This window comes from Neopsephotus bourkii, unplaced genomic scaffold (genome assembly GCF_033783945.1).
Source record: "Neopsephotus bourkii isolate Nb327-2 ecotype Australia unplaced genomic scaffold, CSIRO-AGI_Nbou_v1 NB_894, whole genome shotgun sequence".
In the NCBI taxonomy this organism is placed as follows: Eukaryota; Metazoa; Chordata; class Aves; order Psittaciformes; family Psittacidae; genus Neopsephotus; species Neopsephotus bourkii.
Genome location: NW_026901388.1, coordinates 2,745,286 through 2,759,784, shown reverse-complemented (window position 1 = coordinate 2,759,784; position 14,499 = coordinate 2,745,286). Strand labels below are relative to the sequence as shown.

Sequence of the window (14,499 nt, the reverse complement as noted above, 5' to 3'; positions counted from 1 at the left end):
CTAGAATTATTGTGCTCTGTTGTCAAGAAATGATGAAAAATGGTTATGTAGCAGTCTTAGCTGTAGCCCAGAAGATGACTGTGCCATGTTCCAGGCAGTGCACCACCTTATATCTACTGACGTCCTATTTAGGTGGCTGCATAGTTGTTGTAGCAGTTTTAGTCATTATTCATTTGTCTTTAGGAAGTCAGTATTTGTTCACTTGAAAGCAGCTTGATTGGGCGTATTTTCTTCAGTTCTGTGCAATGGTAGTGGGTGTATTGTGTGGTTTGGGTTTTTTTGTGTTGTGTTCTTGTTTTCTTTCCCATCTGAATCTGACTCATAACTTTATTTGCAGGATGTGGATGGAACTGGATGCGTTTATAGAGTTACTTACTCCGCTTTCAGATGTTCCCGTGTTTCTGGTACTCTTGAAGCTCATGGAGAAGAGAAGGTACAATGACACACTATTATGCATGAAATATTTATATCTCAGTTGTAAAAATAGGATTTTATGTGACAAGCTCTCTGAAATAACAGTTGAAATTACAAGCAGGTTGTATTTTATCAAATTATGATAAAATGACCTTCCACAGCTGCGTTCTGGGGAGTATCAGGTAGTCACTATCTACTTACCACAACTGTTACAATGTCAGCTGAGTAGATTCTATGGATTTATGTGATCTGTAGTTTGGCTTCAATGTACTATTTTGGTTTCTTTTTTTATTTTGTTCCTTTTTTTTTTTTTTAAGATAAATTATTCTATAACAGAAAATTGTTTCTAAATCTTTTATAAGAATCCACTAGAAAATCACAAATAATGCTGAGTTCTTATGAAACTGGTGTGAGAACTGGTTTCCCTTCCTTTGAAGCAGTCTTGTCATACTTGTTTAATAACAGTTATCTGTTCTTCACGTTGATCTCATTTGACTGACTATTTTATCTCCTGACCAGTAGAGGGTTTCATAACCACAATTATCAAGTACATCCAAGGACATACTGAGTGGGTTTTTATGGGGCTTTTGTCCCTCATCTTCTCCCTCAATGCTACTTCACTGCTGTTCATATTCATGAACACCTATCTTTTAATCATTATGGATTATTGACATTCCTTAACTGTATTATTTCTACGATTCTATGATAGGATTTTTAATCTGTTTGCACAATTAAAAAAACTACACTTTCTCCTGTCCAGTTTCACAATTATTTCATAACATTGAAAAATCATTATTTGAATTTAAACAGTTGTCTTTGCCTTAGCAATCCTAGTTCAGGCTTATTTGGATAACATTTACATTATTGGCATGTCAGGCCATTGGCTGGAGCAGATAAGGTACAGTGCTATTGTGGTTTGCTGTTTTTTGCAGTGGGTATGATGATTGGCTAATTTGATATACCTGTAGTGGTCTATTCTAATCTGCTGCTCCCCTTTTCTTTCTTCCCCCAACCTCAACTTCGAACACAATTCCTGAATTTACCTGGTACACCACTATACAGAGACAGGCGTTTGTTACACAGGTTACCTCCAGGGGTAACCAAATGCATAGCCTGCAAGTTGATTTAAATTTCAGGCCTTTTAGTATTTGTAGCACAGTGTGTTTACAGACTTGGAGCTGAAGGAGTGCAGTTGTTCATAGCTTACCTGAGAGATGAGGGTATTGCTGTCTTTCAGCTGCATGTTTTTCCTCTTGGTCTCCTTCTACCCCATTTTGCTAATGGAAATAATTGTGCAAGCATTTGCTGACTTTGCTTAAAGCAGATTAGCTGAACTCAGGTTTTGTTTGAAATTGCTTGCACAATCTATTTCATCAAAACTTTTTCTCTTGTGAGCAAACGAGGATGAGCTGTATTGTTTTGTGCAAGATTACCTGTATGAGGAATGTATGATCTGTAGCATGTAAGCTTTGTGCTGACTTGACTGTAACTTTGTGTAGGTAAGATTTTGAAGATGTGTAGATTATTTTAACAAGCTTCTGTGAATTAATTTTTTTCTCTTGTTGTAGGTTGTTGTCATCTTTTTGCCTAGAGATATAGGGGATTACTCCCAGTTCTGGGATCTTGAGTGTCACCCGGTTGAAAAACCTGGTTGGAAACACAAATTAAGATTTCAGCTTTCTGGAGCAGTAAGTATATAAATGCTATAAATGTTGGCCTGAAAACAAATTTTTGGTAGCATTTTAATTTTACTGTACAGTACTCTTTATTGTATGTGCTGGTGTATTCTGAAAAAAAACCACAACCCAAACCCAGACTGTGCTGATATTTTTGTTGGACTAAACTGTACTGTTTTCTTATGCTACAAAAATACCTTTTTCACCCTGCTTATGTGATACTGAATTATCTTTTTCCATTTAAGATGTAAAATTTTATTTTGCTGAAAGAAACTAGAGACAAACTTGCTTTCTGTGGGAACTGCTTTTGTAGATGCAGATTTGTTTGTATCAAACCCTAAGTGGAATGGTTTTATTTTTGTAAATAACCTAACAAAGTAATTGACCATTGCTATAGTTTGTAGCTTAATGCAATATTGGAATTTTCAAATATCCATATTGGAGATATGGTTGCGTCTCTGATAGAATCTGTTCAAGAATTTTATTGGGAGCAACAATTCCCATCCAGGTGGGAATGAATTTGAGAACTCTTTGTAGGAGTGAATGAACTGCAGCTCATCTTTGCTCACCTATTGTTCCTCAGCTCTAACTTTATGGTGAGGCTTGGAAGGAGGAGGGGTTGGGAGTTAGAACTGTTTTTCTCTGTGAGCTCTCCTTACCTTGCTTTTAATCCCTGTCTCTGTACAGTAGGAGTCTACATAGGACAGAGAATCTATTACTATTGAGAAGAATGAATTCTAATGATTGTTTAAATGACCTTACTATAGAATCATAGTATCAACAGTGTTGAAAAAAGACCTTTAAGATAATAAAGTCCAACAGTTACCCCAGGACTTGCAAGTCCATCTCTAAGCCATGTCACTAAGGGCCTCATCTATGCATGTTTTCAACACTTCCAGGGATGGTGATTCCACCACTGCCCTGGGCAGCCTGTTCCAATGCGTGATCACCCTTTCATTGAAGAAATTTTTCCTGATATTTAGTCTAAACCTCCACTGGTGCAGCTTGAGGCCTTTTCCTCTAGTGCTATCACTTATTACTTGGGAGAAGAGACCAATGCCCACCTCTCTCTGTCCTTCTTTCAGGTAGTTATAGAGAGCAATAGCGTTCTCACTGAGCCTCTTTTTCTCCAGACTAAACAACCCCAGTTCCCTCAGCTCTTCCTCTTAAGACTTGTGCTCTAGACCTTTCACCAGCTTTGATGTCCTTCTCTGGACCTCTGCCAGCAGCTTAATTCCAGCTCTGTGAAGAGCTTTCTACACTCAGTATTGCGTGATAGCTATATATGCTTTCCTGTCCTCTTCAGAAAGCTAGACTTGATTTTCTGAGAAGCCCAGACAGAGATCTGGGACCTTTCTTTAGAGTACCAAGCTTGTTTCAGTAGTAGGAACTTGACTTATCCTTCTTGCTGGGTTACCTTACCTTTTATTTTGTAGGGTCCTTGTTCTTCCCAGTACTTAATTGTGTTGAAAAGAGGACTTGTTAAAAATGTGTTTTTTTAATAGCTTCTAATTTTGGCATGAAGAATGAGATCTGTATAATGTTTGGTTTGGGAGGATATTTTTACTCAGCTTTCATCTTATTCTTTGAACATAATTTTCCTTAAAATGAGGAAAGCGTCTGTCATTTGTCTGTTTAAAACTAGATGAAATTGAGAGATTCATTCTTTATCAGAAATCCAGAGTTTTGAATAATTTTCTTCTTAAAACACGACTAACTGTCAGAGTTGTGGAAATCTTTGAGCAGCACAACTTGATATTAATGTTTTTGAATGTGTCAGATTTGTTCCTCTTTTTTTTTTTTTAAAGCTGTTACAATTAGATCTTTTCAACATCTCTTTGTGCATATGGGAAAATTTTTGTATAAAGTACTTGCAATGTGCCATTATCACTTTGAAGAAGAGTTTAAAGGGAAGTACTTCCTTTCTGAACTCAATAAGGAACTACACAGCTGCTTGTAAGAGGGGACAACGCAGAACTTAAGTTGTTGCTGTTTTTAATTCAGATCCACTTCTGGTCAAGAAGACATGTCAGTTCCAACCTATTATATCCTAGAGATCTAACTACAACTTTGAAAAGGACTTGTTCTGCTGGATTTGCTGAGGCAGAGGGCTATGGCTCTGGTTAATGTGACTTTTGATAGAATGAAGTTGGAAAACTGACTGACTGTCATTCAGAGTAACTGAGTGGTATTTATTTAAAGGACGGCTTCAAAAGAAATTAAAAATTTGGAATAACTCAGGAAAGATCTAAAAGAACAAGGTGATGTTAGGAAAATTAGTGGCACTTACTATTTTTGTTATTCCCTGAAAAGCTCACTGACTGTGACTTTGATTATGCCCTTCATGCATTTGCAGTTCCCACCACTGGAAGCAGTAGTCAGGAGCTCAGAAGATAATGTGTCCAGAAGTGATCCCAAAAATAACTAAAGGAGGGATTCTACATACACATTCTTTGTAACCTCAACCTTCTCAATACTGGCCATTCAAACTTAGTTTTCTCTTTTCCTGTGAAACAGTTTCTAAGATCATTGAGCTAAGAAAGAGTATTGCCACTGTGCACTGAAGTCTTGGGTTGATATTTCAGTGTAATTGTTGGTCTTTTCTGAGTGAAATTGGGAATTGGCAAGATCCTACCGGACAACTGAGGTGGCACTGAAGTTCAGATTGCTCCATTAGCATGTACAAAGTTGAGCACTTCATAAAGTTTGAAGATACTACAGATGTTAAGCGCATATCATTTTCTAATGTTCATGGTTTATGCAGTTTAGATGTGCAACTATGCGACTTCTTAAGGTAGCATTTTGCGAAAAACTGAGCTGGATTTCTTAATACTTAAAAGAAAACATATTGCTATCTAAGAGTCCTGGTTTTACTCTTTTTATCAGCAGTACAGAGCTTCATCTTCTTTGGGTATACCAGAAGTGAGAGGAGGAAAATATCTTTAAACTCTATGAGCAAAGTAATTCCAATTTTAAAGCTAAACAAATTTGTATACTCCTGAGGTGGCTTTGGAACAAGAGCTCTCAGTTATAACCATCTGTACAGTGTTAATATACTGCTTTCATTTGAAACGGGAAAAGTCAGTATGGGCTATGGTAAAGCATGTAGTACTTCAGGATGCCCTTATAAATACTGGGGAACTTCTGATGATTTTTCCATCTCCTTCTTCTCATGCTGTAAACTTGCCTTATTGATAAATTAGAATTTGACTTATAATACTGAGGCAGGATACCCCTAATTTTTACTACATAGGAAATTAAAAGCTCTTGAAGTGAGACACATGCACAGATCCTTTCTTGTCTTTATCTACTGGGTTCTACTGTTATTGGTTATTTGCAATGGAAAATTTTCTGTAAATTTAAGGTTTGGGTTTTTTTTTTTGGCTGCTGCTATTTCTGACAGACTGATTGATTAGCAGCTCTTTCACTAGAAGAAATTAATGTCTAAAAGACAAGTTTGTCATAGCAGCTCTATTGAAGAGGAATATTTTTTTTAATCTTCCCTGCGTAAGGGAATCAACTGCTTGTCTAAAAATGTCAGCACCGTTTCAGAAATTGAGATAATGTTGTACAACCGTAAGTGTAGGAGGTTCTTCTGGTCCTTTAGCTTTGTCCAAGATGTTGTGGCTCAAGTGGCTCCAAGCAGTACCTGGCTAGAGTTGTTACAGACTACAGAATATGAAACTAGCTCTTTAGCGAAGTATTCCCTTAGGGTGATCTGGCCTCATTGTGCTAGAGTACATGGAATGGGCGTCCTGATGATGGTAAATATTTTGGCCTAATTTCAGAATGTAACAATTAGTATATAATGCATTACCAGATTCTGTCTCTCTGGAGAGACCTTTCTTTTAGAAGGATGTATTGTTCATAATAAAAAATTATTACAAAGCTTTTTTGCTGTTGTGAGAATCCAAACTATAATGATGACTTAGGCCTTCCTTCTCTATGAGCAGCTGTTTAGCTGACACTGTTCTTGAGGCATATGGGCAGAATATCTGCAGAGGAATGTTTTTTGTTTGGCTTTTGGTGGAATCTTCATTGCTAGCAGCCTTCTCAAGATTCCACCTGCGCTGCTGGTTTGTTGTGAGCTGGCTTGTAACAAAATACTCGTACGACACAGAAACCTGTTAAAGTATTCCTCCTAAGACACTGCTTCTGTTTCAGTGATCCAGACTCTCCTCCTTATGGAAGATTATACTTTAAATAAATTAAAGTCTTGGATTGGGTAAGGGAAATGACTTAAATGTTTGAATACTTAAATACTTTTTGAATGCAAAGTTTAAAGTCTTCTCTATTTTTGCCAATAGGGTAGTAGAACAGAAAATGAAACTTTAATTGTGAAAGATTCTGCAAGTGCCTTCCCAAAAACTGAGCTTTCAGTCACACCAGAAAAGGTTTACTCTGAAGCACCTACAATTAAAGTAGGGTATGTATGAATAAAACTTGAAATGAGGGTCTGCAACTGGGTAAAAAGGGGAAGGGAGTAATAGGAATCCAATAGGACAAGGGATGTGATGGAACAGGCTGCACAGAGAGGCTGTGTGGTCTCTGTCCTTGAAGGTTTTGGGGATCTGACTGGATAAAGCCCTGACCAGCCTGGTCTGACCTCACAGCTGACCCTGGTTGGAACAAGAGGATGGAATAGAGACCTCCTGAGTCTCTTTTGAACTGAGTTATCCTATGATTCCAAGCTAAAGAGTAAACAGCTGCAAAGAAACTAGACTTGCCAAGCCTCTTAATGGCTTTGTATTGTTCAGCCTTCTGTGCTTTTGAGTTGGGTTTCTAAGTTGCCAAACCTTGATTTGCTGTTGCAAATGAACTGGTATTAGCAGTCGAATCTTGAGCGTATTTTTTGTATAATCCCCTTCTGGAGAGAATTTACAGGTAAAGTGACCTGTAGATTCACTTCAGAGAAGACCACTGTAACGGCATGTCTTAACCTTACTGTTCTTCAGTGTTAATTCCTGTTTCTCTTCCTATGGGATGCTGTGAACATGGCAGGGAAGTAAAATATTTTGATTAAATGTAGCATCTCTGAGAAGAGTTTAGTTCTCTATGAAAGCATATGGGGGAAAAGTTCAGATTGTGAACATGTGTTTAAGTATATCTACTTACCTTTATGCCACAGTGATGCTTTCACTATTTCTGACTAAACTGTAACTTGTGAGAGTTAATGCCTTCAGGATCTTTCAGTGTTTCCCGATTTAGTCTCAAAAAATACATCCGTTGTCTTGAAATATACAATCAATATATTCAGACCGTGTAAGTAGGAAATGTTAATATCTTAAATCTCTTTTTCAAATCAGACAAAACGAGATCATTCGAGGGGTGTATGCACCAGAAGACCTGTATATTTTCCCTGTAACTACAGTTGGGGAATCACGCACGATAAAGGTCAACTTGCGGAATAATACCTTTGCAACACATGTGGTAAGTTTGACAGACTTTATTTTAAATAGATTTTCATAAGCCCTTGCAGCAGTTCATCTGCACTGTTTTTGTTTACTCTTGACAGATTACAGTAGTACGAGTCTTAGTTTGTTAGTGTCAAAAGTTAGTATTATATTTGAAGAAATTTACTCTCCTGTAGCTTTCCCCTTTTCTTTTGCCTGACTGAAACATTAAGTGTATTTGTAATATATTTTCAGTTGAAAAAAAAGAATAGATTATGGTTTGCATAGACATATTATCTTGATTTATTTAATTTTTTAACTTGAAATATTGAGATGTGAATGTTTATTACCATACATAATTGTGTGCGTGCTTCAATTTAAAACCCTGGGTCTGTGAAGAATCCTAGAATAGTTAGGGTTGGAAAGGACCATAAGATCGTCTAGTTCCAACCCCCCTGCCCTGGGCAGGGACACCTCACACTAAACCATGTCACCCAAGGCTCTGTCCAACCTGGCCTTGAACACCACCAGGGGATGGAGCACTCACAACCTCCCTGGGCAACCCGTTCCAGTGCCTCATCACCCTCACAGTAAAGAGCTTCTTCCTTATACCCAATCTAAACTTCCCTTGTTTAAGTTTTAACCCATTACCCCTTGTCCTGTCACTACAGTCCCTAATGAAGAGTCCATCCCCAGCACCCTTGTAGGCCCCTTTCAGATACTGGAAGGTTGCTATGAGATCTCCACGCATCCTTCTCCAGGTTGAACAGCCCCAACTTTCTCAGCCTATCTGCATATGGAAGGTGATCCAGTCCCCTGATCATCCTCGTGGCCCTCCTCTGGACTTGTTCCAACAGTTCCATGTCCTTTTTATGTTGAGGACAGCAGAACTGTACACAGTACTCCAAGTGAGGTCTCACGAGAGCAGAGTAAAGGGGCAGGATCACCTCCTTCGACCTGCTGGTCACGCTCCTTTTGATGCAGCCCAGGATACGGTTGGCTTTCTGGGCTGCAAGTACACACTGCTGGCTCATGTTCATTTTCTCATCAACCAGCACCCCCAAGTCCTTCTCTGCAGGTCTGCTCTGAATCTCTTCTCTGCCCAGCCTGTAGCTATGCCTGGGGTTGCTCCGACCCAGGTGTAGGACCTTGCACTTGGCATGGTTAAACTTCATGAGGTTGGCATCAGCCCACCTCACAAGCGTGTCCAGGTCCCTCTGGATGGCATTCCTTCCCTCCAGCGTATCAACAGAACCACACAGCTTGGTGTCATCGGCAAACTTGCTGAGGGTGCACTCAATCCCACTGTCCATGTCAGTGATGAAGATGTTGAACAAGACCGGTCCCAACGCCGACCCCTGAGGGACACCACTTGTTACTGGTCTCCAGCCGGACATTGGGCCATTGGCCACAACTCTTTGCATGTGGCCATCCAGCCAGTTCCTTATCCACGGAGTGGTCCACGTATCAAATTGATGTCTCTCCAATTGAGAGACAAGGATGTCGTGGGGGACAGTGTCAAACGCTTTGCACAAGTCCAGGTAGATGACATCAACTGCTCTACCCCTGTCCATCAGTTCTGTAGCCCCATCATAGAAGGCCACCAAATTGGTGAGGCAGGATTTCCCCTTAGTGAAGCCATGGTGGCTGTCACCAAGCCCCTTGTTGTTTTTCATGTGCCTTAGCATGCCTTCCAGGAGAATCTGCTCCAAGATTTTTCCAGGCACAGAGGTGAGACTGTCTGGTCTGTAATTGCCCGGGTCATCAATTTTCCCCTTCTTGAAAATGGGGGTAATATTTCCCTTTTTCCCGTCATTGGGAACTTCACCTGACTGCCATGATTTTTGAAATATGATGGACAGTGGCTTAGCAACTTCATTTGCCAGCTCCTTCAGGACCCGTGGATGGATTTCTTCAGGTCCCATGGACTTGTGCACATTCAGGTTTTTAAGATGGTCTCAAACCAGATCCTCTCCTGCAGTGGGCCTAGGGTCTTCATTCTCACAGTCCCTGCGTCTGCCTTCCAAGACTTGGGTGGTGCGGTCAAACCGTTTGCCAGTGAAGACTGAGGCAAAGAAGTTATTAAGAACCTCAGCCTTCTCCAAATCCAGGGCAACCAGTTCTCCTGAGAGCTTCTGGAGAAGGGCTCATGTTGTCCCTAATGTCTTTTATTTGCAGTTTACCTATAGAATCCCTTCCTGTTAACCTTAACATCCCTAGCCTAGTTTAATTCTGACCGGGCCTTAGCTTTCCTAACCTGGTCCCTAGTTTCTTGAACACCATCCCTGTATTCTTCCCAGGCTGCCTGTCCTTGCTTCCACCTTTTATAAGCCTCTTTTTTTCCCTTTCCTTCTAAGTTACCTCAGCAGCGCCTTATCCATCCCAGGAGGTCTCCTGGCCCTCCTGCTGCACTCCCTTCTAGTTGGGACACAACACTCCTGAGCTTGCAGTAGGTGATCCTTTAATATCGACCAACAGTCTTCAGCCCCCCTGCCCTCTAGGGCAATATCCCATGGAACCTTACTAAGCAGGTTCCTGAAGAGGCTGAAGTCTGCTCTCTAAACCAGTGTAAAGCTTTATTTGTAAGTGACCTGATTTATCTTAAACATGTCATAAATTGAGTATGCTAGGCTTAGATATAGTGCGCTTTTAAGCATTTTGTATTAAATTGCAGCTGAAATTTGGAAGTCCCAGAGAGCCTTTCTACATCAAGCACTCAAAATACTCTCTAAGGTGAGTAATGCATATGCTAACATTCTCTCCTAACAAAAAATTAAACAAGAAATTCAGTAAGATAAATATCTTCTCTGTATGTACAGTGCTGAAATGTAGATGTAAGTACCTAACATTCTGGCTGTCTAGTTAAAGGGTTTTTTTGGGTTTTTTTTTTTAGTAAAAGGATTTTTTTTTCTTTTTGCTAAGCTGTACTCTGTAATCTTGGTTAGAAGCAGAATGAGCCCACACAGTTATTTCTGCATCTGCCAATTTCTTCCTTGCAAATTGTTTCTAACAGTGCTGCTGCTTTTAATGCTAAGCCTCGAAGCATTCTTCATTTAACCATTTGGCATGCTGTGCGCAATCAAATCATTCCTTCCATTTATACTTTCTGCACAACAGTCCAAGCAAATTGCCTTCATCATGCCTCTAATTTGACAAACCTGCAGAGCTGCATCAAAGATTCTTAGCAAATACAGGGTTTGAGTGGCCAGTGGAATTGCCTGGTCACACCAAGTATTTCAGCACATCACCTGCATAAAAGGAATTTTCAAGTTAGTGATAACAATCCCTCAGAATAAATCCAGTCATCTTTGGAGTTCATTACAACAAGTATTTGACAGTCTATTAGTCATCTCTTCAAAAAGTATAGCATCTCACATGCTTCTCTGTAACAGTGGTATTGTCAGGAGGACAGAAATGCAACCATTTCATTAGAAGTCATATATATAGCATACATTCTTAGAGTTTAAACAGATCCCCATTTTAAAGACAGGGAAACAAAGGGCATGTAGAACAGAAATTATGAACAAAATCGTAAATGGAACTAGATACTCTGGCTCCTAGTCTAGTTTTGTATCTGCCAACAATACTTAACGTTTATGATAAAGACAACTCTATGGTGGTGTTAGCCACAGGTATTCAGGGTATTCTTAAGCCACTTTCCAGTGTGAAGTGTTAGACATGGGTTCCAGTGTTTTTATTGAACTGGCATCTTTTTACGAAGTATGTCATATTAGATGGCACAGAAGGGCTTTTTATGGAGGCCGTGACCAAGGTTAAATTTATTAAAATGAAGATGACTAGCTAGACCTGTCTGAGGCTGTACCACTGCAAAGGGCAGGATAACTTGCCTGCCCTGAAAAAGAAGATGAGTAACTTCACTGGAAAACAGTTAGATGTCTAAAAAAAATTCTTGCAGAATGCTGTCAAAGCTATTTATTAGATTATCTGTAAGAGATGACAAACTCCTATTGCTTTTATTGAAAATAGACTTTAATAAGTTTAGAATTCAGTCTACCATTTTAAAGGTTATCAGCTGAATATACTGCACCTTCTAATAGCATTCTACAACCTTTTCTTTTAGTAACTTCAGCAGTTTTTTCTTCCGTTGTAAATATTGGCCTTTCCTGGCTTTTTAAAAATTCATTCATCTGAAGCAGCTATTCCATTTAAGAGCATAAAGCACAGAATAATTACTTGACTTGAATAGATGCTTTTTTAAAAGTGTTAAAAGAACTTCTCTTTAATGGCTTTTATTTGAGAACAGCATCAAGGAGGATGTCAGAAGAGTCTTTGTTAACTGCTTCCTTCTGAACTAGGTTAACGGGACATCTTACAAATAAGAGTGTGAAAACAAAGTACTACCTATCTTTTAGGGCCAAAAAAGTGTCATGGTCTGTTGCATACTCTTCATTTTGAGGACCAAATTTGAAAGCAATTCTGTGTAATCCAGTTTTAGATCTGGATAATGGAATTTCAAGTTTGTATGTAATACCAAGAGTCTGACCTTCAAAAGCTGATATAGTGGCTTACCTGTTCTTGTTTAATTGTCATTACAAGCATGCATACGTAGCACAGCTGGTTCCTTTACTAAAGTTTACTCAGTTGAAAATAGTAATGAGCTTTATCCAAATACAGTATCTAGCACCCAAAACTGCAAGGGGAAACATTTGAAAACAGCTGACTTTTTTAAAACCTTTGGCTAAGTTCTGTTTCTGAAAGGACTACCAGGTTATGCTTGTCTAAAAAGTTTGAAAAATAAGCTGTTTCTTTTGTATTTCCTTCAGAAGTCATCTGAAATTAGTTGATTACAGGGTAGTATATATTTCATTACTATATATTTCTTAAACTAAAAGGTAAAACTGTTTTATGCTTAACTGTTTTTGTCATCAGTACCCACCATTCTGTGTGTGAGGAGTCATGACAATAGGTCTGGTTACTGTGGCTTAGATGCTGCTTACTCATACTGTTCCTTTTAAACTTGCCTATTGTTGCTACTGTGTTTAGAGGCCTGCAGTATTAGTATGTCTATGAAGTGAGCTTCAGGCATACCTTACTTCTCAGAAAATGCCACTTGAAACTGATGCAACAACCTGTGAGTAACCGAGTTGGAGGCATAGTGAAAAGTTTGAAGTAAAACTTTTTGTTAAGAGAAAACAGTTAGTTGCAGGGAATTCTGCTTGTCTTGGCACTGTTCTTCTTGACTAGCTTCTGGCTATTGGACTTAAGAAAAAGCCTCTAGAAGTGCTTAATTTCTGAGAGCATTTATTCTATATATTAACTCAAAGAGCTGTAGTAGCTGGAGTCAGAACTTTCCCATTTCGCCTTATGTAGGGCCAATATTATGATTTCCAAATGTAGAAGGGTAAGAGCACAGACTGAGTATCATAGGTTGGATTATTGTAGAGGAAAGGAATACGAAAAGGTAGGAACAAAGTAAGGAAAATAAGCACACTCCAGAGAATGCTGGATAATACTGAATACTGTTAAGGGGAGAATACTGAAGCTACAATAAAAGAAAGTAAAGCTGTCTTTTCTTTCCTTGTCTTATTAAGTGATGCTGTTAATTCTTCCTTATTCTAGTATGTGCCTGTTACTGTTTCCTGTCTGTCAGTGCTGGATATTTCTGTTGGATGTCATGGAATCCAATAGGCCACCACTCAGCATTTACAGCTTGTTGCTTGTATAGCTTTATGTCTTTAAAACATTTGCTTTAGGCTCTTGACAATTAAGACAGACACCCATTACATTTGATATGTTTTTGTGCAATCTGAATAAAAGAGGAATTATATAACCTAAAAAGGTGTAATGTAAAATCTTTGCAACACTGTTTGAGGATGGGTGTATTGACTTGCAATGATTCTGCAAAATATTGCTTAATGTGGATGCAATTAGAAGTAATTGAAATTGTTTTACTAGCTTCAAATTGGTGGAATTTCAAAACAAATTGAAAATTTTGGTGTACTTGTCACATGACTTCTGAAGGGAAGTAATATAATAACTTTCTTCTAAATATAGTTTATTCACTGTTTATATTATTGAAAAGAGGCAGACAAAACTTATGTAGGTAAACTAGCAGCAAAGTATTGCAGTACTTTCTGTAAGGAGGAGGAAAGAATGACCTTTACAGTCAAAGCCCCTCAGAAAGATAAGGGATAATAAGATTATAAAAATAAACCTGATGATTCAATGCACATTCAATGTACTATTTTGGTGAAAATCAAAGCTAGACAAGAATTTCTCTATTGAGTAGGATTTACTTGTTTATTAACAGAGAATATGCCATAATTACCTTTTTACAGATCCCATCATTACATCAATGTGCCAGTCCAGTTCAAGCCAAAGGCAGAAGGAAAGTTTGAAGGTGTCTTCGTTGTGTCAACGGCCAAATATGGCTCACTTAATATTCGGCTATGTGGTAAAGCTATTGCAAAAAAATAGAACAGTTTTCTAACTTTATAATAATTTAGACCAGTTTATGCCATTTAAAATATTCAAAGATTTGCTACTACAGTTCCATATTAATGTCCTACTTGTTTTGCCCTATGATGCTGCTTTGATGGAACATCTTTTGTAAGATAAATTACGGTGCTTGTTTTCATAGTAAAACCACTGAGAAATAACATTGTATGTTTTAAAGTTATCATGTTCTAATTTATGTTTCCGCACATTTGTTGAAAAGGGAAGTTTTCTATTTTTGCATTTATTAGGAGTAGCTGGATACTGATCTATTTTATTTTAAGCATTGTAAATACAGAAATAAAATTTATCTGTTAACAGTTGATTCTACCTCATTTCTGTCTTTGGTCAGAGAATTCCTTGCTGTAGGTATGGGGTCAAGCTGCCTACCCTTAGGCAAAGCTAATTTGCTGGGGGGAGCTTTGGGGAGCAGGAGAAGGGATTGCAGTACAGAAGCCAATTTGTTAATAATATGTCTCTGTTAAATCTGGGACCAGATTGAAGATCTGACAGTAAACCCCTAACTTCTCACACAGTTCAGTGGGAGGCATGAGCATTGT

The 14,499-nt window shown here is 38.6% G+C and overlaps 1 protein-coding gene across 1 annotated transcript in view; it reads left to right on the top strand.

Moving 5' to 3' along the window:
- The window catches only part of CEP192 (centrosomal protein 192), a 67,070-nt gene extending 52,808 nt beyond the window's left edge, over nt 1–14,262 (top strand). Inside the window, exons 39-44 of the mRNA XM_061357420.1 lie at nt 338–433; nt 1,983–2,102; nt 6,398–6,516; nt 7,397–7,520; nt 10,158–10,216; nt 13,783–14,262. Coding sequence (XP_061213404.1) covers nt 338–433; nt 1,983–2,102; nt 6,398–6,516; nt 7,397–7,520; nt 10,158–10,216; nt 13,783–13,921 — 657 coding nt within the window. The 3' untranslated portion in view covers nt 13,922–14,262. The remainder of the gene's footprint in view (nt 1–337; nt 434–1,982; nt 2,103–6,397; nt 6,517–7,396; nt 7,521–10,157; nt 10,217–13,782) is intronic.
- Nucleotides 14,263–14,499: the final 237 nt, after the last annotated feature.